The sequence below is a fragment of the Phyllobates terribilis genome, unplaced genomic scaffold (assembly GCF_046119375.1).
Source record: "Phyllobates terribilis strain yellow unplaced genomic scaffold, ASM4611937v1 Scaffold_7__3_contigs__length_470593459, whole genome shotgun sequence".
Lineage (NCBI taxonomy): Eukaryota > Metazoa > Chordata > Amphibia > Anura > Dendrobatidae > Phyllobates > Phyllobates terribilis.
In genome coordinates, this window is record NW_027362767.1 from 427,387,285 (window position 1) to 427,410,749 (window position 23,465).

Genomic DNA, 23,465 nt, shown 5'->3' on the forward strand with positions numbered 1-23,465 from the left:
CAGAATGGTTTTTAACAGGGAAAAATGCAAAGTACTACATCTGGGCAATAAAAATGAAAAAAGCATATACAGAATGGGAGGAATAGAGCTAAGCAACAGTACATGTGAAAAAGACTTAGGTATACTAATAGATCATAGACTGAACATGAGTCAACAGTGTGATGCAGCAGCAAAAAAGGCAAATACAATTCTGGGATGTATTAACAGAAGCATACAGTCTAGATCACGTGAAGTCATTATCGGTCTTTACTCCTCTTTGGTCAGACCTCATCTGGAATACTGTGTACAGTTTTGGGCACCACATTTTAAAAAAGACATAGACAAACTGGAGCAAGTTCAGAGAAGAGCGACCAGAATGGTGACTGGTCTGCAAACCATGTCCTATGAGGAACGGTTGCAGGATTTGGGAATGTTTAGCTTGCAAAAAAGAAGACTGAGAGGAGACTTAATAGCTGTCTACAAATATGTCAAGGGCTGTCACATTGTAGAAGGATCATCTTTATTCTCATTTGCACAAGGAAAGACTAGAAGCAATGGGATGAAACTAAATGGGAGGAGACACAGATTAGATATTAGAAAAAACTTTTTGACAGTTAGGGTGATTAATGAGTGGAACAGGCTGCCACGAGAGGTGGTGAGTTCCCCTTCAATGGACGTCTTCAAACAGAGGCTGGACAGACATCTGTCTGAGATGATCTAGTGAATCCTGCTTTGAGCAGGGGGTTGGACCAGATGACCCAGGAGGTCCTTTCCAACTCTACCATTCTATGATTCTATGATTCTATGATTCTATGAAATGTGGTGTTGGATGCAAAAGGCTAGATCACTACCATCACACCGGCCTTACCTCAGAGGAGGAATACCACACTCCATTAAAGAAGTGCAGCATTCCTGTGGCGGTCGAACCCTCAGGGGCGCCACACAAGGACCAAGCAAACTACAGAGTTAGGTACAAAGCACCTGGCTAGCTTAAGAGTAAATGTAACACTGAAGTCCAGCAAGGCCAGAAGGGCGGAGCTGGATTATATAGTCAGAAAGTCATGTGACCAACAAAATAGAAAAAAACTAACAGGAGGGTTCTAACAGGAGGCGCATAAGTTTGGGAAACTTAGAGGCAAAATACCGACTATTCTGTTATGTCACAAACTTTGGGCGACGGTGAAAAAATTACAAGGAATAGAAGGTGTTTCACAATTTACTTCATTATGGAACACTCCATGGCTTCCAAGTCTATACCAACTGGTGGGATTTAACTCCTGGAGCTCCAAGGGTTTAAACAGACTTAATCAAGTGCTGATAGGTGATGTGATTAAGGAATTCTCACAGCTGCAAAACGTATATGGGTTACCTCACTCTGAATTCTACAAATATTTACAATTTAGGCACGCATATCGGGTGGAAGGCATTGTTCTGGAAGGAGGGGTATCCCGAAACTGAATAATACCGGGGATAGCTAATCTACACAGTTCTTGTGGACTGATCTCATTACTTTATAACATTCTCTTAGACATTATATTGACAAACCAGCCAATGTGATCAAAAGAGAAATGGGAGAGTGTAATGGGACCCATAGAGGAAAATCACTGGTCAGATATACTGGAAAGAGTTCCACAGCTGTCTTTAAGTGAATCCTATAGACTGTCCCATATATATGTGATACACCAGGTATACAGGACACCTCAATTCTTATTTAACATAGGATTTCGTTCAAGTCCCCACTGTCCTAAATGCAAAACTAACATAGCAGATATGCTTCATATGTGGAACTAACTTGGTGTCCTTTTGAAAGAGTGTTGTAGCAATGATTAACAGGGTTTATTCAATTGACGTAGAGCTTTCACAATTAGGCTAAGTGCCCACGTTGCGGAACTGAAGCATATTTTTTACGCTTCTCCCTGGCGGGAAAATCGCATGCGGATTTTACATGCGGTTTTCCCGCCAGGTAGAAGCGTTTGTGAGGCGTCTTTGCAGCGTCTTTGCATGCATTTCCGCATGCGGGTTATCAAGCACTTCTCCAAGTGATTTAAGCATCTCTTGGAAAAGTGCTTGACAACTTGTTCACACTATATAAATCCATGCAACCGGCATGGATTTATATAGTGTGACCAAGTAATAGTTAAAAAAAAAGAATCAGAATGGTAAAAAATAAAAAAATAAAGTTTATACTCACTTTCCGATGCATTCTCTGCCCCGTCCGGAGTCTTGAGCGGCTCACGCTGTTGTGTGAAGGACCTGCGGTGACGTCATTGAGTCATGTGATGGGTCACATGACTCAATGACGTGGCAGGTCCTTCACACAACAGCGCGACGGCGGGAAAACACGGGGAAAACATCAGAAGATAAGTATAAACTTTATTTTTTCTTTTTTTTTTTACAGGTTCTTTGGTACCCAGGTCTGGATGAGAGTCTCCTCTCATCCAGACTTGGGTACCATCCGCACATTGATTCCGCTGCGCTTCCGCAAAATTAATGAACATGCTGCGGATTTTTGACCGCAGCATATACGCTGCGGAAAAATAAGCAGCATGGGCATGGGCATTGACATTGCGGAATGCCATTGGGGACCATGGGGTGCGGATATACATGCGTTTTACAAGCGTTTACGCTGCGGAAATTCCGCAGCATATACGCTTGTAATACGCAACATGGGCACGCAGCCTCAATATGTGTACTGGGATATGTTGAAGATCTGACTATTGATGAGTACGGTAAAATTGCGGTGGCACGTATGTTATATATGGCAAGAAAATTGATAGCCCAAAAATGGATAGCAGATCAGGAACCTATGATATCAGAATTTATTGATAAAGTTAACTGGCTAAAAAGGCATAAACCTAAAAGAATACCTAAAAAGAGATGCTATCTCTAAATTTGACAAGATATGGGGTTTATGGATTGATGGTTCTGGTCTGACATCTAGGGAACTGAGAAGATTTTGCCTCGGCTTGCTTTGAGTTACGTTTATATGACGCCTCAAATTAAACTTCTTTGAAAATTAATAAAAATGTTATTAGTACTTCCACAAGTTATATGTAATTGGATTGACTATTGTTATTATGTTAAAATATTTGCTCATCTATTTATGCTGGTTTTGCAGAGCCAATATGGATAAATAACTCATGTTTAATGCTTCTTAAGGTTGGGGGGGTGGAGAACTGTGTTTCTCCAATGTTTGTCTGGTTGTTGTTGCTTTTTCCTTTTTTTTTTTTCCTTTGTGTAAATACTTATAAGAAACAATAAAAACATTTGATTTAAAAAAAGAAAGCAATCCTACCACTTAGTGAAAAATAATATCAGAGGGTTCAACTTTTGGCCTATAAAAGGGTGTCTCATTACCAAGGTGCCACACAAAAAACATCTCATTATGGATAAAACCAGTGAGCTGTCTCAAAAACTTCGCAACCTTATTGTTGCAAAACATACTGATGGCATTGGTTAGAGAAAAATTTCTAAACTACTGAAGGTTCCAGTGAGCACAGTTGGAGCTAAAATCCAGATGTGGAAAGAACATAATTTCACCATTAACTGAAAATGACCAGGTACCTCTCGTAAGATTTCAGACAGAGGAGTGAAAAGAATTATCAGAAAAGTTTTCCAAGAGCCAAGGACCACCTGTGGAGAGCTACAGAAGACCTGGAATCAGCAGGTACTATTGTTTCAAAGAAAACAATAAGTAATGCACTCACCTCCCATGGCCAGTTTGCACGCTCAACATCCAAAACTCCATTGCTGAACAATAAACATGTTCAAGTACGTCTAACGTTTGCTCAACAACACATAGACTGTGAAATACTGGGAGAATATAGTCTGGTTAGATGAAATCAAAATTGAACTCTTTGGATGCCATAATACACACCATATTTGGGGGCCAAAAGGCAATGCACATCACCCCAAAAACACCATAGCAACAGTGAAGTTTGAAGGTGGGAACATCATAGTGTGGGCTGGCAAACTTCATATAATTGAAGGAAGGATGAATGGACAAATGTACCGAGACATTCTTGATAAAAATCTGATTCCATCTACCAGGATGATGACAATGAAACGAGGGTGGACATTTCCGCAAGACAATGATCCCAAACACACAGCCAAGGAAATGTAATTGGTTTCAGAATGGCCAACCCAATCAGCGGACCTGAATCCAATAGAAAATGTATGAAAGAGACTACAGCTCAGAGATCATAGAAGGAGCCCATGAGATCTTCAGGATTTGAAGTGGAAAAATGGGCCAAAATCACACCTGATCAATGCATGCGACTAGTTTCTCTACACAGAAGGTGTCTTTAAGCTGTCATCACCAACCAAGGCTTTTGTATGAAGTATTAATTGAATTTCAGTAATCATGTTCAACAGTTTTTCCCTGTGTCATTTCTCATCATCGCCCTAAGTGGGAAAACCAAAATAATAATCTTGTAGCTATGATACCTTTTAATAGCTAGCAAAAATAAAATAAATTATGTTACAAAGCAAGCTTTCGACTTAAGTCTCTTCATCAGGCGTGGTTAAACGAAGTATCTGAAGAAACACAAATATATACACAAAAAAAAACAGGGGCATGTCATAATAAATGGACATTTAAATAAACAAATTGTGCTTAGAAAGTCAAACCTTAATTAGATTAAAGGTGTGAAAGTTTTATATCCATATACCAATATCCATGTAAGATCAGATAACTGGTGCCCTCACTATCTCTGGAGCAGTTTTTCTCAGTACCTCAAGCTGTGGGTTGTAGGTCACCAGCAAAGGTACCCGGTTATTTTCCTCTTTTTCTCCGTATTGAAGCAATGGACTTCTAGGGATCCTTATGGCTCTAATGATCTGATCATCAATGGAGGTGGGGTGGTAGCCTTGGTTTAAAAATGTCTTTTTAAGATGGGTAAAGTGTTCATCCCTGTCCGTTGGGCTGGAACAGATACAATTATATCTAAGAGCCAGGCTGTAGACGATTGACATTATAATGTGTTTCGTGTAGAAAATAATTGTGTACCTCGGGTTGTGACCTACAGCCCACAGCTTGAGCTACTGAGAAAAACTGCTAAAAAACTTCATCATATCCTATACAAGGGTGACCGGCTAAAAACAATATTAAAAGACCCTCCCTTGCTGTGCTACAGGCAACCAGCCAATTTAATAAACATCATGATCCGAAATTCAATGGCCTCAGTTAACCCAAAAGGAACTTATTCGTGCAATGTGAAGAGCTGCAAAACTTGCACTCACAGCCCCCCCGAGGAAACCCACGAGAAAAGCTCGTTGGGACTCCTGCATGGTACACATGGTACTTTCACACATGTGAATCCATGTAATCGGTGGTCTTATATGCCATCTATATGGTATCACTGGCTCTCTCATATTGAGTATCTCATTTAACCTTATGCACATACACTTTATCATTGGATTTGCTATAAGTCAAGTGACTGTGTGACCTGTATTGCCTACACATGATATTTATACCACTGACTTTATATTTTGACCAATCCTTTGTGTTAGAGACTAATTGTGATTGCTGAGAACACTATTTATGGGTTTGCAGCCAAAACACCTGAGCTTGTGTCTGATTGACTTGGTTTTTAATAATATATATTTTTTGTCTGTTTTCTGTTGTTTGTAATCATTTAATAAACGTTGATATATTTTATATTTATGGACTGTGACTCTATGGTTATTAGAGGATTCATTCATTGTGTAGTATCCATGTGGATGATCCACTACAGCCCGGAATTTGGGCATTGAGCTATAATATACAATTGTATACATGATGTGTGTTTCAGATGATATTGACTTTATAAAACCTGCACTCATGTAGTGACCAAAGACAGGATACAGATTCCCAACACACAGCAGGATTATAAGATTCTCTGAACATTCACATGTTCCTCTTCCACTGTGGTGTACTTAATTCTGTGCACTATAAGTCCTATTATGGTCCTCTATGTTGGAGAAAGAGGACAGAAACTGAGAGCAAGGATGACACCTCATCGCCACACGATTACAGTAAAAAAAAAAACACATTTATCTGTGGTCAAACATTTCTGTGCTCCAGGACACAACATCAACAATATGAAAGTTGTCATATTAAAAGACAACTTCAAATAACAAAAACATTGAAGGGTTTGGGAATACAAACTTATTAGAGTCTTTGATTCCCTCCACACAGGATTAAATCTGTTATGAGGATTTATGACTCACTACAAAATCTGAGGAATCTGCTCCAGAGACAATGAGGGCACCAGGTCTCTGATCTTACATGGATAATGGGTACATGGATATAAAACATGGTACATTGATATAAAACTTTCACACAACTAATTTAATCTAATTAAGGATTAACTTTCTAAGCTCAATTTGTTTATTTAAGTGTCCATTTATTATGCCTTGCCTCTGTTTTTTGTGTATATATTTGTGTTTCTTCAGATACTTTGTTTAACCACGCCTGATGAAGAGACCTAAGTCGAAAGCTTGCTTTGTAACATCATTTATTTTATTTTTGTTAGCTAAAAAAAATAAAAGATATTATAACTACAAGATTATTATTTTATTTTTTCAACACGGTTTTTTCAACAAGTATGGCTAACACGGAATAAAACCTTTTTTTTCTTTTAACATTTCTCATTATTACACCTAGCTTAATTTATGGACATTTATGATTTGATTTCTTCCCTGTGTGGATTGGGTGGGTTGTTATCGACATCTAGTGAGAACTTCATGTCAATAGCATCTTTAGAAATATATTTCTAAAAAGACTTAGGTATACTAATAGATCATAGACTGAACATGAGTCAACAGTGTGATGCAGCAGCAAAAAAGGCAAATACAATTCTGGGATGTATTAACAGAAGCATACAGTCTAGATCACGCGAAGTCATTATCGGTCTTTACTCCTCTTTGGTCAGACCTCATCTGGAATACTGTGTACAGTTTTGGGCACCACATTTTAAAAAAGACATAGACAAACTGGAGCAAGTTCAGAGAAGAGCGACCAGAACGGTGACTGGTCTGCAAACCATGTCCTATGAGGAACGGTTGCAGGATTTGGGAATGTTTAGCTTGCAAAAAAGAAGACTGAGAGGAGACTTAATAGCTGTCTACAAATATGTCAAGGGCTGTCACATTGTAGAAGGATCATCTTTATTCTCATTTGCACAAGGAAAGACTAGAAGCAATGGGATGAAACTAAATGGGAGGAGACACAGATTAGATATTAGAAAAAACTTTTTGACAGTTAGGGTGATTAATGAGTGGAACAGGCTGCCACGAGAGGTGGTGAGTTCCCCTTCAATGGACGTCTTCAAACAGAGGCTGGACAGACATCTGTCTGAGATGATCTAGTGAATCCTGCTTTGAGCAGGGGGTTGGACCAGATGACCCAGGAGGTCCCTTCCAACTCTACCATTCTATGATTCTATGATTCTATGATTTACGTAGAAAATTGGTGATGTGTTCAATAGTTATTTCACCTGCTGTATGTGCAGTGTATAATGTTAGATTAATGTATCTACATGTATCACTCACATTAGTCTCCTCCACTGTAGTGATGACGTATGTGTTGTGTCATCAGCTGATTCTCCTAAAATTGTAAAAGTCAGCCTACGTTGATGAGTTATCCGCCCGGTACGGACACTACTCACCCCATTGTACAAGTAGCGCATCCTCCAGGGTGATGTGATCCACATAACAGGAGTAGCTGTCGCCCTTTTTGGGGGTCACTTCTGCGCTGACCCTGATCTGATAGGTGCCGTCAGGATTGGGGAGGACGTCTGTGGTCTCATATGAGTGAACCTCGTCCTCTCCGTTCTTCATCCACTTCACATCCACAGCTCGGGGGTGAAATCCGTACACCTGACAGTGAAGCTTCATGGTGTCTCCTTTCTCCTGACCGGACACCTTCACCTGGGGCCGAACTGAGAGGGAAGAAGAAGAGAGAAATGAAGTCTGTGCAGTACAGATCTGACCTGTCCTCCTGTCTGGGGATCTGTACAATCAGTAGAGACCCCTGTACTGTGTACAATACTCAGGAGACCCTTGTGCTTTTCATGTATAATATGAATTAAAGTTTCTTCCATTCACCGATCGCACTAACCTGCAACCATATGTTCACATTGGCTCACATTTATTACTCAGGTTGGTTCATTTTGGCAGAAATAGTACAGGTTAAAAAGACTAATCAAAAATTACATCAAATTTGTGTAAAAATGTGCAAAATTTATCCTGGTTTGGTAAAGCTGTCAAAACACTTTTAAATTAATTCAAAATGCAAGTTCAAAAAAGTGCTAATGTCCACTTGCTCACAAAGAAGGAAAAAAGTGATTTACACAGGTAATTCCAGATGAACCAGATTTATTAAGAAATGTGTAATTCTCACCAAGTCCCCTCTCACCACTACACCCTCAAAATAAGAAAATAAAGTGGGTCAATAAGACTGTAGGTGGTCACGTCTTTTTTCATTTGTCACCTATCATGTATATTACCAGTTGGTGGCTTCTAAATATACAGCTATATGAAAAAGTTTGGGCACCCCTTTTAATCTTAAGCTTAATGTTTTATAAAAATTGGTGTTTTTGCAACAGCTATTTCAGTTTGATCTATGTAATAACTGTTGGACACAGTAATGTTTCTGCCTTGAAATGAGGTTTATTGTACTAACAGAAAATGTGCAATCTGCATTCAAACAAAATTTGACAGGTGCATAAGTATGGGCACCTCACCAGAAAAGTGACATTAATATTTAGTAGATCCTCCTATTGCAAAAATAACAGCCTCTAGTCGCTTCCTGTAGCTTTTAATGAGTTCCTGGATCCTGGCTGAAGGTATTTTTGACCATTCCTCTTTACAAAACAATTCCAGTTCAGTTAAGTTTGATGGTCGCCGAGCATGGACAGCCCTCTTCAAATGATCCCACAGATGGTCAATGATATTCAGGTCTGGGGACTGGGATGGCCATTCCAGAACATTGTAATTGTTCCTCTGCATGAATGCCTGAGTAGATTTGGAGCGGTCTTTTGGATCATTGTCTTGCTGAAAGATCCATCCCCTGCGTAACTTCAACTTTGTCACTGATTCTTCAACATTATTGTCAAGAATCTGCTGATACTGAGTGGAATCCATGCGTCCCTCAACTTTAACAAGATTCCCGGTGCCGGCATTGGCCACACAGCCCCAAAGCATGATGGAACCTCCACCAAATTTTACTGTGGGTAGCAAGTGTTTTTCTTGGAATGCTGTGTTTTTTTGCCGCCATGCATAACGCCTTTTTGTATGACCAAACAACTCAATCTTGGTTTCATCAGTCCACAGGACCTTCTTCCAAAAAGAAATTGGCTTCTCCAAATGTGCTTTTGCATACCTCAGCCGACTCTGTTTTTGGCGTGCTTGCAGAAACGGCTTCTTTCGCATCACTCTCCCATACAGCTTCTCCTTGTGCAAAGTGCGTTGTATAGTTGACCGATGCACAGTGACACCATCTGCAGCAAGTTGATGCTGCAGCTCTCTGGGGGTGGTCTGAGGATTGTCCTTGATTGATCTCACCATTCTTCTTCTCTGCCTTTCTGATGTTTTTCTTGGCCTGCCACTTCTGGCCTTAACAAGAACTGTCCCTGTGTTCTTCCATTTCCTTACTATGTTCCTCACAGTGGAAACTGACAGGTTAAATCTCTGAGACAGCTTTTTGTATCCTTCCCCTGAACAACTATGTTGAATAATCTTTGTTTTCAGGTCATTTGACAGTTGTTTTGAGGAGCCCATGATGCCACTCTTTAGAGGAAATTCAAACAGGAGAACAACTTGCAAGTGGCCACTTTAAGTAGCTTTTCTCATGATTGCATACACCTGGCTCTGAAGTTCAAAGCTCAATGAGGTGACAAAACCAAAAAAAGTGCTTTAGTAAGTCAGTAAAAAGTAGGTAGGCGTATTTAAAACAAGAAAATGATAAGGGTGCCCATACTTATGCACCTGTCAAATTTTGTTTGAATGCAGATTGCACATTTTCTGTTAGTACAATAAACCTCATTTCAAGGCAGAAACATTACTGTGTCCAACAGTTATTACATATATCAAACTGAAATAGCTGTTGCAAAAACACCAATTTTTATAAAACATTAAGCTTAAGATTAATAGGGGTGCCCAAACTTTTTCATATAACTGTACAACTGATATTCAAACGGAGGTCTTTGCAGCTGTCCTGGTATATCAGACTGTGTCCACACAGAGTTTTTTGAAGTGGTTAAAAACAAGATTTTAAATTGGAAACCACTTCTGGGAATGCTCCTTTAGGACTTTTTAAAGAAGTTTTTCATTTCTTGAAGAACTTTTTTTAAAATTCTTTATTTATTAAAATTTTTGTAACAATATGTAGAATACTTCAACTAAGATTATAAAGTATAATAACATATATATAAACATAGAACAACAAGTGGTACAAAAATAAGTAAGAATTTACTCCTTTCCAGAATTCCTGTATTAATGGACATGACCAGAATATATGTGTCATGCTTCCTACATTAGTGCCACATCTCCAACACAACTTTGTCTCAGAGAGAACTAGGTGGTGTAAAAATTCTGGTGTTCTGTACCACCTAGATAAAATTTGTATGCAGTCTCTTGAAGAAGCGTATATCTCGAATATCTGTGAGAGTTCGCTAGTATTTTTTAAACCTCTCTTTCACTTAGGGAGATACTCAGTTCTTTTTCCCAAGAAAGCAGATAGGCGGGTTTAAATGTCTTTGGGGGGAGGGAGGGGGGGGCAGGGAGATATATATTTATAAATTTTTGATAGTACCTTGGAATGGGTGGTGGTGGGGGGGCGTTAAGGAAATTTGGACAGCAAATCAATCCAAGACCATTCTCTAGTAGATGGGAATTTTGTTTTGAATTGATTAAAAATGCTCACAACATGCAAGTGCTGTAGAAACTTTTTTGGATGTTTATTAGCTTCTTTTGGCCAGAAGTTAATCATAGGTATTTTGTTATTAATTGGGATATAGTTAATGGTGGTAAGTGATGCAACAGATCATAGATATCTTCGTAGTTGGGGTCAAGAAGATAGGGTATGATGCTGATGGGTGCCAGTGCTGGGGGCATGTGAGATGCAGACTTACTTATTTCTTTTGTAACTTTAAGTGTTGTCCTAGTAATGATATCTAAATTACTGTTTAATGGAGGGAACAAATCATTCCAGATATAATGACTCAGATATTTCCCTAGGAGAATCAGTTCAATATTGTCAGTGTTTGATTGTTTTTGAGCATTAACTAGCTTGAGCCATCTGCTTAGGTGTATCGCTTTATGATATGTGTTTATCTGGTAGATTCAGCCCACCCAACGACTTAGGATAAGTAAGGAGATTATATGATAAACTGGATTTTTTATACTTCCATATACAGTACAGACCAAAAGTTTGGACACACCTTCTCATTTAAAGATTTTTCTGTATTTTCATGACTTTGAAAATTGTACATTCACACTGAAGGCATCAAAACTATTAATTAACACATGTGGAATTATATACTTAACAAAAAAGTGTGAAACAACTGAAAATATGTCTTATATTCTAGGTTCTTCAAAGTAGCCACTTTTGCTTTGATGACTGCTTTGCACACTCTTGGCATTCTCTTGATGAGCTTCCAGAGGTAGTCACTGGAAATGGTCTTCCAACAATCTTGAAGGAGTTCCCAGAGATGCTTAGCACTTGTTGGCCCTTTTGCCTTCACTCTGCGGTCCAGCTCACCCCAAACCATCTCGATTGGGTTCAGGTCTGGTGACTGTGGAGGCCAGGTCATCTGGCGTAGCACCCCATCACTCTCTTTTTTGGTCAAATAGCCCTTACACAGCCTGGAGGTGTGTTTGGGGTCATTGTCCTGTTGAAAAATAAATGATGGTCCAACTAAACGCAAACCGGATGGAATAGCATGCCGCTGCAAGATGCTGTGGTAGCCATGCTGGTTCAGTATGCCTTCAGTTTTGAATAAATCCCCAACAGTGTCACCAGCAAAGCACCCCCACACCATCACACCTCCTCCATGCTTCACGGTGGGAACCAGGCATGTAGAGTCCATCCGTTCACCTTTTCTGCGTCGCACAAAGACACATGGTTGGAACCAAAGATCTCAAATTTGGACTCGTCAGACCAAAGCACAGATTTCCACTGGTCTAATGTCCATTCCTTGTGTTCTTTAGCCCAAACAAGTCTCTTCTGCTTGTTGCCTGTCCTCAGCAGTGGTTTCCTAGCAGCTATTTTACCATGAAGGCCTGCTGCACAAAGTCTCTTCTTAACAGTTGCTGTAGAGATGTGTCTGCTGCTAGAACTCTGTGTGGCATTGACCTGGTCTCTAATCTCAGCTGCTGTTAACCTGCGATTTTCTGAGGCTGGTGACTCGGATAAACTTATCCTCAGAAGCAGAGGTGACTCTTGGTTTTCCTTTCCTGGGGCGGTCCTCATGTGAGCCAGTTTCTTTGTAGCGCTTGATGGTTTTTGCAACTGCACTTGGGGACACTTTCAAAGTTTGCCCAATTTTTCAGACTGACTGACCTTCATTTCTTAAAATAATGATGGCCACTCGTTTTTCTTTACTTCGCTGTTTTTTTCTTGCCATTATACAAATTCTAACAGTCTATTCAGTAGGACTATCAGCTGTGTTTCCACCAGACTTCTGCACAACACAACTGATGGTCCCAACCCCATTTATAAGGCAAGAAATCCCACTTATTAAACCTGACAGGGCACACCTGTGAAGTGAAAACCATTTCCGGTGACTACCTCTAGAAGCTCATCAAGAGAATGCCAAGAGTGTGCAAAGCAGTCATCAAAGCAAAAGGTGGCTACTTTGAAGAACCTAGAATATAAGACATATTTTCAGTTGTTTCACACTTTTTTGTTAAGTATATAATTCCACATGTGTTAATTCATCGTTTTGATGCCTTCAGTGTGAATGTACAATTTTCAGTCATGAAAATACAGAAAAATCTTTAAATGAGAAGGTGTGTCCAAACTTTTGGTCTGTACTGTATATTGTGATATAAGCTTTCTGATAGTAGTGAAAAATAATTTAGGTAGGTCTATGGGTATCATATTCATTGTGTATAATAGTTTTGGAAGTATATATGACTTTACTATATTATTCTCCCTATCCATTAAAGACATGGTAGATCATATGATTTCAGGAAGGCTGATATTGTGTTTATTAAATGTGCAAAGTTTCTATCATACAAGTCCGCTGGATTTTTAGTAATTAGTATATCTAAATATTTGATATAGTTTGGAGACCAATTGAAAGGAGTAGAATTTTTAAAGTGTTGTAATGTCTTTTAGGGAGGCATTAATATTGAGTGCTTCTGATTTTTCTCAATTTATTTTGAAATTTGAGATCTCCCCAAATTGTTTAAGGAGTTCAATACGTTTTGGGACAGCTGTCCTTTGGTTAGTCAAGAGAAGTAATAGATTATCTGCAAACTAGATGGTGGCCCGATTCTAATGCATCGGGTATTCTAGAACATGTATGCGGCCGACTAGGCGCAATCAACAGAGCGGTGTTTACATTTGGCACCAAAATCGCTGATTGGTCGTGGCCCCCGGCCGTGACCAATCAGCAGAGCGGTGTTTAAATTTGGTGCCAATATCGCTGATTGGTTGCGGCCGGCCGGTGGCCGCGTCCAATCAGCAGAGCATTGTTTAAATTTGGCGCCAATACCGCTGATTGGTCGCGGCCAGCGGCTGCGACCAATCAGCGAACCGCATTAGTGAGGACCGGGCAGCGGCGCTGCCTGTGCGGGTACTTCCGCTGAGAGCAGCCGGGAGATGGGCGGCTGCTCGCAGTCGAAGTGTCCCAACCGGCTGCGAGCAGCAGTCGCTCCCTTCACACTTGCCGTCGGGAGATCAGCGGCCCAAGCTGCTGATCTCCCGACGGTAGCCGCATGGAGGTCAGCGGCGCCGCAGGTCGGGGTACTTATGCTGCGAGCAGCCGGGAGATGAACGGCCGCTCATCTCCCGGCTGCATCGCTGCTGACCTCTGTGCAGAGCGGTGTTTAAACTTGGCGCCAATCTCGCTGATTGGTCGCGGAGCGAACAGTGTTAGTGAGGACTGGAGAGCGTGTTTAAATTTGGCGCCAAAATCGCTGATTGATGCCAAAATCGCTTGACCATCAGCTTACTAAATGACGTCACTGCAGGTCCTGCCAGTACACCACAGGCCGCCGAGGAGAGAGGATCCCTGCCAGGAGGAGACCGGGGGCCGCCAGAGAGGTGAGTATAAGGTTTTTTTTTTTCTTTTTACTTTTTAATTCTTTTCTATTTATACTAGATGCATGATTTGAAGCAGAAATCTCCTCATAAGTTGGTCACACAATATAAATCCATGCCAGTTGCATGGATTCATATTGTGTGACCAACTTATCAAGCTCTTTTCTAAGTGATGCTCAAAATCGCTTGGAAAACCGCTTGAAAAAAACGCATGCGAAAATGCATGTAAAAACGCTTCAAAAACGCTGAAAAAATGCATGTAAAATCCGCGTGCGTTTTTTCTGCCAAGGAGATGCAGAAATGCTCAGGAAATTTCTGCTTCAAATCTGCATCGTGGGCACATAGCCTTAGTGACCCAAGAGATAAATGAATCTTCCTAATTGCTTTTTGCCATACTGTTGTGCTACCTGTGGAAGTGTCTAAGGGGGAGTTCAAGTCTCCTCCTACAATCAACAAGCCTTCTTGAAACAGTGACCATGTTTCTAGAGTTTTAAAGAGCCATAAATCTTGTTTTTGATTTGGTGCATATAGGTTGCAAAGAGTAACTAGCACATTTGCTATATGTCCCTTAACCATAATAAAGCTCCCTTCTGGGTCTGATAGGGTGTTTTTCCATGAAAAGGGTAAGCCTTTTACTAAGGCAATACTAACTCCTTTAGTAGATGAAGATCTGTTACTGTTGAACCATGTGGGAAAGGCCGAGTGTGATAAGTCTGGGGTGCGTCCTTTTTTAAAATGCATTTCTTGAAGAAACGCAATTTTTTGTTTTTTACTTCTTCAATAGAGTCAGAATTTGGCTCCGTTTAGATGGAGAGTTTAATCCCTTCACATTAAAAGAAGCTACTGTGACAGTGTCTGGGCTAGAAAAATCAGCCATATAGAATGGATATAAAGTCAAGTGATGGACGTGTTTTGTACCGGGTTATGTACATGAACATAACAGAAAAACAATTATTATTATTAACACAATCTTGAAGAACTTTGGAAGAGTTTTTCAATCATTTTGGAAGAGTTTTTTTTTTTTTTTTCTACAAAAGCCATTTTCTTTTGCAGACGTTTGATCAAACAGTGCCTAGTTTGGAGCATTGTCCATCAAAAACTGCCACACAGAAGTGTCACGCTCTTTCTTTTTTTCCCACCAGGAGTTATTCAATACTTAAAGTTGAAAAAATGTTCAAAAGACTGAACGTATGAACAGCAAAGTGTTTTATATGATTCTTTTCAGTGCCCATATGCTTAACATATCTCGTTTCCATGGGGGAAGTAGCAATATGGGAAGAATATCACACAATTGTGCTCTATGCTTCTCCTTTATGGGGTGGTATCATGATATGACATAGAAGACTGTGCAGATGGTGACAGAATACACACGCTTCTTTACAGCTTGTGGAGTATATGACATAAAATTAATGTACAGTCACAAATTTACCTCTTTTTGTCAAATTAAACTATAAAAGTTCTATGCATATACTAAAAATAAAATATACATATAACCCCTTTTATAAAAAAAAATGGTATAATGAGGCAGGGTTCACAATGTCATCATTTTATATATCCCACAACTGCCCAGCAGAGGGAGCCAGGGACTAAAATGGCTCAAGACCAAGAACGCGGTACTCTACTTCCTGTCATCCTTTTCCTGTCATCCACTCCCTGTATGTGTAGGCTGTTCACTCACTGCATCCGTCATTACAAAACATATTGTAAGTAAATGCAGAAGTCGGAGCATGCAGATATGTGAATTTGCTATCAGTTAATAATAAGCACAAAAACCGGCTTCATTCAATTATGTAAACAATCTTTTATGGACCCGGCCATTTTTGACATCCCAGAAAATCTGTCTTTTATTTATTTGTAAAAAAACAAAAACAAGCAAAATACCCAAATAACTGAAAGTCAATGGATAAATCGCACAGTGCATATAAGGGTGTGGCCGCCCTTTGTCTGAGCTGGAAGGTTCATTCTGCCTCAGGTCTATGCTTCTACTAAGGGTTCAGTCTCTCTGCCCTTGTCCATATGTATATCACTTGACAAAGGGTAAGGTTTTAATATTACAGCTAGGACTGTCCCATTTGGGTTGCCTTGACGTTGCGGGATAGCTTTTACATTATTTTGATCAAAATTATGTTAACTAAATACCCTTCATTATTTATCATGTTTTTGCACTGTGCGATTTATCCATTTACTTTCAGTTATTTAGGTATTTTGCTTGTTTTTGTTTTTTTTTCTGGCTAGTGGCCTTGTGTGAACATGCATTTACATTTTGCATGCACATCAATTTACGTTTCAGATCAGACTCTCAGGTTTTTTCTTTTATTTATTTGTGACTGAGAAATTTAAAGGGATTGTCTATTACCTATATGTTGACCTTTCATCAAGATAGGTCATCAATATCATATTTGAGGGGGTTGAACACATGGGACAAGTGAATAGGAGCTAATCTGCAGACCCCATGAGTGGCCACTAGTGTACGGTGCTGAGCTTTCACTGCTACCAGAGCTCATAACAACTGCTCGGTGGGGGAGCCATGTGTTGGACTCCCAACATCTCCCACCAATCCTAATGACAGGTCATCAATATTAAAGTGGTGATCAATCTCTTTAAGGCCTTATTTTTGTGGGAAAAGTTGGACTTTTTGTACTCCCCCATACTGTCCCGTCATACATTTCTACCCATACTGTCCCCTCATACATTTCTCCCCATACTGTCCCCTCATACATTTCTCCTCCATACTGTCCCCTCATACATTTCTCCCCCATACTGTCCCCTCATACATTTCTCCCCCATACTGTCCCCTCATACATTTCTCCCCCATACTGTCCCCTCATACATTTCTCCCCATACTGTCTCCTCAAATTATTTGCTCTCTTACATTTCTCCCACTCACTGTCACCCCTTACACTCCCCTCCCCCCATACTGCCACCAAATATGGTACTAACAAAACATCATTCCTAACTTTTTTCCCTTTTCTACACAATTAATCCCTGACCTAAATAACTTATATATACTGTATATATTGTTGTAATTACAGTAGTAATAAAGTACTGATATTACTGGTGATCACCATACTAAGTGGTATGATACAGTGGTGTGATTTCCTGCTGACAGGTTTAACTACAGAGCTCTTTCTATCCAACAGCAACAATGTTCTCCCATTGGTTATAAAATGATTAAAGGGTAACAAAACTTAAAAAAACTTTTTAATATCTTGTATCTACCATTTTGATGGGTAAAGGTTTAAATCTTAACACCTCCTCCCCGATTGCTCAAAGGAAAGAGCACAAGAGGGCAGATTATCCTTGTGTGCGAGCAGACGGGTATAAGGGGCTCAGTAGAAAGTCTATGGATCCATCCACCGCTCCACTTGCACCTGATGAAAACTCAAGCACTTCTGCCCTTCCTATTTCGGTGTTTGCTTTTTGCACACTGCCAGTCAGGATGACACTTCAGTTATCTCCCATAAGGGCTTAGTCCTGACTACTTCCAGAGTTCTGACTTTATTTCCTAGAAGATTAAAGCCAGATGACAACCTTTCATGTGCAGCATTAGCCCGAGCCTTATTCCTGCCAGAACTACCTTCATGGTCTTTCCTAGCGAGTTCTGGACCTTACAAGATAAAACAATGGAGTGTAATGCTACATGGTATGACGGTACCTCTCCTCTCCAGATCTTCTCTCCCGTACTCGATGTATTCCATCAGGGCGCTGATACAATCATTCTCTAGATATTGTTTGCTCATCATTCCCGCTTGTTCCTCCGGACGGTTGATTCTCTGCGCCTGCACCATGGTGGGGACATATGTGCCGGTCTGTGTGTCCAGAGCCATAAGCTCTCTCCCGTCATATCCGTGCTGCTCATACCCTGTAATGGAGCCGTCATCTCTCCGCTCACAGCCGTACATCACCTGATAGATATGGAAACCTGCAGACAACACAGGGACATGTTACACGTCTCATATTACGTCACTGCTACTCTATGACTTGTACTCATAACTTTATGTGTAAAGTTTATTGGTAATTTTGCGCATGAATAAAATGACATTTTAGTTTTCAGATCTGAATGGGAAAAAAGGAAAAGCTTGAAGCTGATTGGTTGTTATGAGTCACAACTAAAGCTTGTCTACCTGAAGATCATCTGTATATACCAGTGCATCATGCCTGTGACGGAGGGAAGGAAAAACCTCTCCAAGAAAAACAATGTAGCTTGTGGTTCACTATTAGGCCTCTTTCACACGTTCGGATATTCCGGTACTGGAAAATCAGTACCGGAGATATCGTGTCTGTGATGTGTGTGGCAACCGTTTGCCGCATCAGTATCACACGTACCGGCGCTTGGGAGTAAGCGGCACAGTTAGCGCTGGTCCCAAGTGCCTGATGCTGAACTCTACCCTCATCATTGTCCCCTGCCGGCGCTGTGATCAACACAAGCAAGGGACAATCTTGAGGGTAGTATTCGTTTCCTGTAGTGTCTTCGTGTACAAATAAGAATAAAATCAAAAAATCCTTATACTCACCTGACCAGAGATGTCCCCCGCTGTAATCTATCTGACCACTCACGCCGAGGATCCGGGGAAAATGACTTTCTACAGCGGGCAGGCCCCTGCCCTGTGCAGAGCTCACTGAGTGGTGTCCTGTCACTCGCTGAGCTTAGCACAGTGCAGGGGCCCACTCGTTGCAGCGAGTCATTCTCCCCGGCATCTCGGCATGAGCGGTCAGGTGAATTACAGCATGGGACATCTTCGGACAGGGGAGTATATGGATTTTTTTATTTTATTCTTATTTTTACACCAGGACACAGTGGGAGCAGAATACTACTCTCAACATTGTCCCTTGCTCGCACTGATCGCAGTGCAAGCAGGGGACAATGATGAGGGCAGCGTTCAGCACCTAACTGTACCACTGATTCCCAGGTGCTGGTATGTGTGATACTGATCACACACAGATGTCACCCGGGTTTCAGTGTCCACTTGTGCGGGACGTTTTGCGGCCCGTGCTGTCAGAAAAAAATGGACATGTCAGAATGTTTTGTCCACAGAAACACGGTCCATGGAAACACACTGACATGTGCGCAGATCCATTCATTTAAATGGGTCTACATGTGTCAGTGTCTCCAGTACGCGTGAAAACGGCCACCACACGTACTGGAAACACCCACGTGTGAAAGAGCCCTTAATGTTTCTGCCTCCCATTCAACAGCTCCTGAATATAGGCTCCAACAATGAGAAGGTGGAAATAAATCGCTAAGGAATAATCAACTATAGAGGCTCCCAGACACACTTTCAGAGTGCCAAAGGGGCCCCAACTTTCTGTGTCACACATGATGCAAGTACACAGCGGTGTTGTGTATTGTTTCTACTGCTGTCCGGTGTAAGAGAAACTACAAAGGACATAACTGCCGAGCAGAGATTTGGGCCCCGGCATGTGGCACCAATTATGCCCCATCATACATGTCAGACAGGTGCAGGAAGCTGAGATATAGGAAACTATAAAAATTTCGAAAAAATGACTTTTCTAAAACAAGCACATGGTCTGTACCATGTCTGACCTATATATAGGAGAAAGAAGGTTGATCCAGCTTCCAATCCAAAAGCGAATTAAAATTGTAAGGGTATGTGCACACGATCGTGCAATCCGCAGTGGCCAGATGTTACAGCTTAGTGGATGGGATTTATAGAAACCCCATGCCCACAAAGGATATCTGTTCTCCTGCGGCTCACCTGCGGAAACTGACATGCAGCGCGTCTTTCCAGATCGCAGCATGTTAATGTCCCCTGCGGGTCTGCACGCGGGCTTTCCCTATAGACCTAATCTGTATGGGGAAAGTCCGCAGGAGAGAAAAAAAAAAAAGGCCACCGCTCATTAGCATAATGAGTGGAAGTCGGAGGCAGCTCCTCCGCAGTCGGCTCCGGATAGTCTGCACATACCCTAAGATTTTATTTCATCAGCTAAAATATGACAGCAAATGAAAGTCCACATATTGGAGAGGCAACCTCCAGCAATAGAGGTAAGAGGGGACGTAAGGAAGTATGACATTACCATAATATCATACTCCTCACTTTCCCCCATTACCTCTACTCAAAGTTGTGCAGTAGCGTGGATCATGGGCAGGTCTGGACTGCTAATCTGCCTTATCGGGCAGATGCCCAGTGGGCTGGCCTGTTAGGTCATAAAATGGGCGGCCTCGCTACTGTTGTCAGTGTACAATTGTGTATCAGTAAGTCATGCATTCTGTGTGGAGTCAGTCTGAGGTTATCTGCTTATCTACTTATCTTTATGGTAGGTAAATAAACAAATGACTGAACAACTCTGAGTTCTATGAGTTTAGGATGGGCAATCCAGACACAGATTTGACTTTGAAAAGCTAATCTTGTATATTCTGCACTAATTATTAGCTTCTAATGCCTCTAACTGCAGAGTTTTCTCTGTAGAGTTCCCCTGTCCTGTATATATACACTGCACAGTATCACTTATCCTGCCCTGTATATATACACTGCACAGCACCACTCCTCCTGTCCTGTATATATACACTGCACAGTACCACTCCTCCTGCCCTGTATATATACACTGCACAGTACCACGTCTCCTGTCCTGTATATATACACTGCACAGTACCACGTCTCCTGTCCTGTATATATACACTGCACAGTATCACTTCTCCTGTCCTGTATAAATGCACTGCACAGTACCACTTCTCCTGTCCTGTGTATATACACTGCACAGCACCACTCCTCCTGTCTTGTATATATTCACTGCACAGCACCACTCCTCCTGTCCTGTATATATATGACTCGCCCCCTGGGCCTTGGGGCACTCGGAACCGGGCAATAGGGAGACGCTGGGAGTAGTAGTGTCGGCCCGGTCCCGTGGCTCAGGGTGGTCAGACCAGTGGCAGTCTACTATGTGCTTTAGGTAATGTCCGACTACGCCACCCGTGGATTGCGGCTATTATGAACCGCAGCTGCAAAGCAGACCGCTGGGGCTGATGGTGTATGCAACTGAGGTAGTGTAACTCCCCACGGGAGGAGTGCAGCCCCAGGGCAGTGTAGTGGATGGTGGGGGTGATGGTGCAGGGAATCCCACTACCGATAGTGCTGGAGGAGCAAGGAACACACAGACAACGTGTTGCAGTCCAGGGTCTTTTACTCACAGTTCGTATATTCCCAGTCACTTCTGTCAGCAATGACCGCCCGAGCCGTGCTGCGTCCACCAGGTGAGGGGCTCGGTCAAACCCCAGGCAGTTCAGGAATATGGCACAGGACCCCCTTCTTTCCTTTCTCTGGCCTGCCTCACCAGTGACCCGCTTTTGTCCAGCTGCCGCGGATCCGCGCGGGTAAACGTGGGCCCCGTTCCCCGCTGTCCTATATGGTGCCTTCCTAGCAGGTTTAATGAGGTGTCGCACCAATAAATGATCACGACCTCCGGTCTTTGGCTGAGGGTTGTTTCTCCACCAACTTGGGATCCGGTACCCTTAATCTGCCTGACCCTTCACCCGGTATTCTCATGGGTTCTTAGGGTCCCTTCTGCCTTCTTGTTTCTGAGCCCTTCTACACTTTGGGTACTTCTCTTTTCTTTGCTGTTCCTTTCTGTTTCTGTTCCTTTCTCCTGGCTCTGACCTTCACACTAGCCCTGCCTCGTGGAGCTGGGCCGAGGCTGAGCCACAGCTCCCTGTCAGCCCTCTCTGGCTGAACTTCTCTCTTTCTTCTCCCTAAACTAAGATGGTGCCCACCTTATATACCTCCCCAAAGTGTGTGAGCTCAGGTGACCAGCAACCAATGAGCTCCTACCTATGCTCTAGAAACCATCCCCTTCTGCTCCTACATCACTGGGTATTCCTCCCCCCTCCCCACTCCAGCCAGGGACATGGTCTGTCGTGCCTGCATTTATGTCTAATGGGAGCACCGTTGAACTGTCCCTCGGAAATGGGGTGAGTGTGCTGTATGCAGCTAACTAAGCCCTGGTCCATACTCCATCCTTACCCGGGAGTGGAATATCACACCTCTGGTTTGAGGTGCAATACCCCTGTAGCGGCCGAACCCTCGGGGCGCTACATTCCCCCCTGGTAAACCACAGCACATCCTCGGGCTGGAAAAGAGTAAAGACATTTGGTTTACTAGACATACAATACTTTTTCAATAACCTTTTACATTTAGAAAACGGACGACATTGTTCAACTCCCTTTATGGGAAACACTTTTCTTTGTCATAGTTAATACTACCGGAACTCTTTTGTCATATAAAACATCATATAAAACATTTGCATTATCACCTAGCAGCATATAAAACTTCTCCATATAAAATTTTTTTAAATAAGACACATTCTTGGATCCTGGCCGTGGTGCAACTTGCGACCAGGTGTTCATTCTTCTTTTAAGTGCAAAAACTTCAGCAAACTCTTTAAACGTGAGGGGCTCTCTGTCGCGAGGTAGACGTTGCAGTCTTGTTATAATACCAGTAGGGGGCGCTTTAGGAAGCGCAACTATTTACAGGGGCGGCCACTCTCAGTCCTCGGCCAGGTAGGGAAGGGGATGGCTGTTCTCAGTCCCCAGCCAGTTTAGGGAAAAGGGATGGCTGCTCTCAGTCCTCAGCCAGGTAACCTAGGAAAGGGGCAACTTCTAACAGTCCCACATCAGTCCCAACGGGGACCACTCCTTAATCTGGAAACAGTCCCAAAACAACTCTCTGTACCCAGACGGGTAACTATGTACACTGGTATGCTACTGTTCACTGGTAGTGATACCCTCCAGCCGCTCCTTGCTCCTCATAATCTTCAGGCCCATCCGGGCCCTCTCGGTACTCGGGGTCCGAGTGGTACTGCTCCTCCTCTTCTACCACTCTGTGGACGTGGAGGGCGTACCATCCCTTCACGCCTTGGTGTCGGGTGTAGGACACCACGTCCCCTGGATATAGATCCCTCCCTCGATGACCTTCTGGCAGGTGGCTCTCTACATCCCTCCGGGTCACGAATACATCACTGATGGTACCAGGATCTTTAATGAAGCCCCACCCATGCTCCATTTGAAATTTTACGACAGTCCCGGTGACTCGGGGACCGCGGGCAGTTCGGGGATCTTGCCGGGCCTTCATTTTCTGCTCCGCACTTCGGGCTTGCAACTTCTCTTGTTTCACGCGCCGCTCTCGCTCCTCCCTCTCGAACATCTCTAGCTGTTGGCGGCAGGACTCCCGTCGGCTGGCTGCGGCCACCCGTGTTTCCTGCGTGAACCCCATCAGGTCTTCTC

At 42.3% G+C, this 23,465-nt stretch overlaps 1 protein-coding gene across 1 annotated transcript in view; it reads right to left on the reverse strand.

Annotated features, from left to right (window-relative positions):
* Nucleotides 1-23,465, reverse strand: part of LOC141155197 (class I histocompatibility antigen, F10 alpha chain-like) — a 99,360-nt gene that overhangs the window by 10,753 nt on the left and 65,142 nt on the right. The window contains exons 3-4 of the mRNA XM_073641932.1: nucleotides 17,886-18,152; nucleotides 7,629-7,901 (exon numbers count right to left, since the gene is read on the reverse strand). Coding sequence (XP_073498033.1) covers nucleotides 7,629-7,901; nucleotides 17,886-18,152 — 540 coding nt within the window. The remainder of the gene's footprint in view (nucleotides 1-7,628; nucleotides 7,902-17,885; nucleotides 18,153-23,465) is intronic.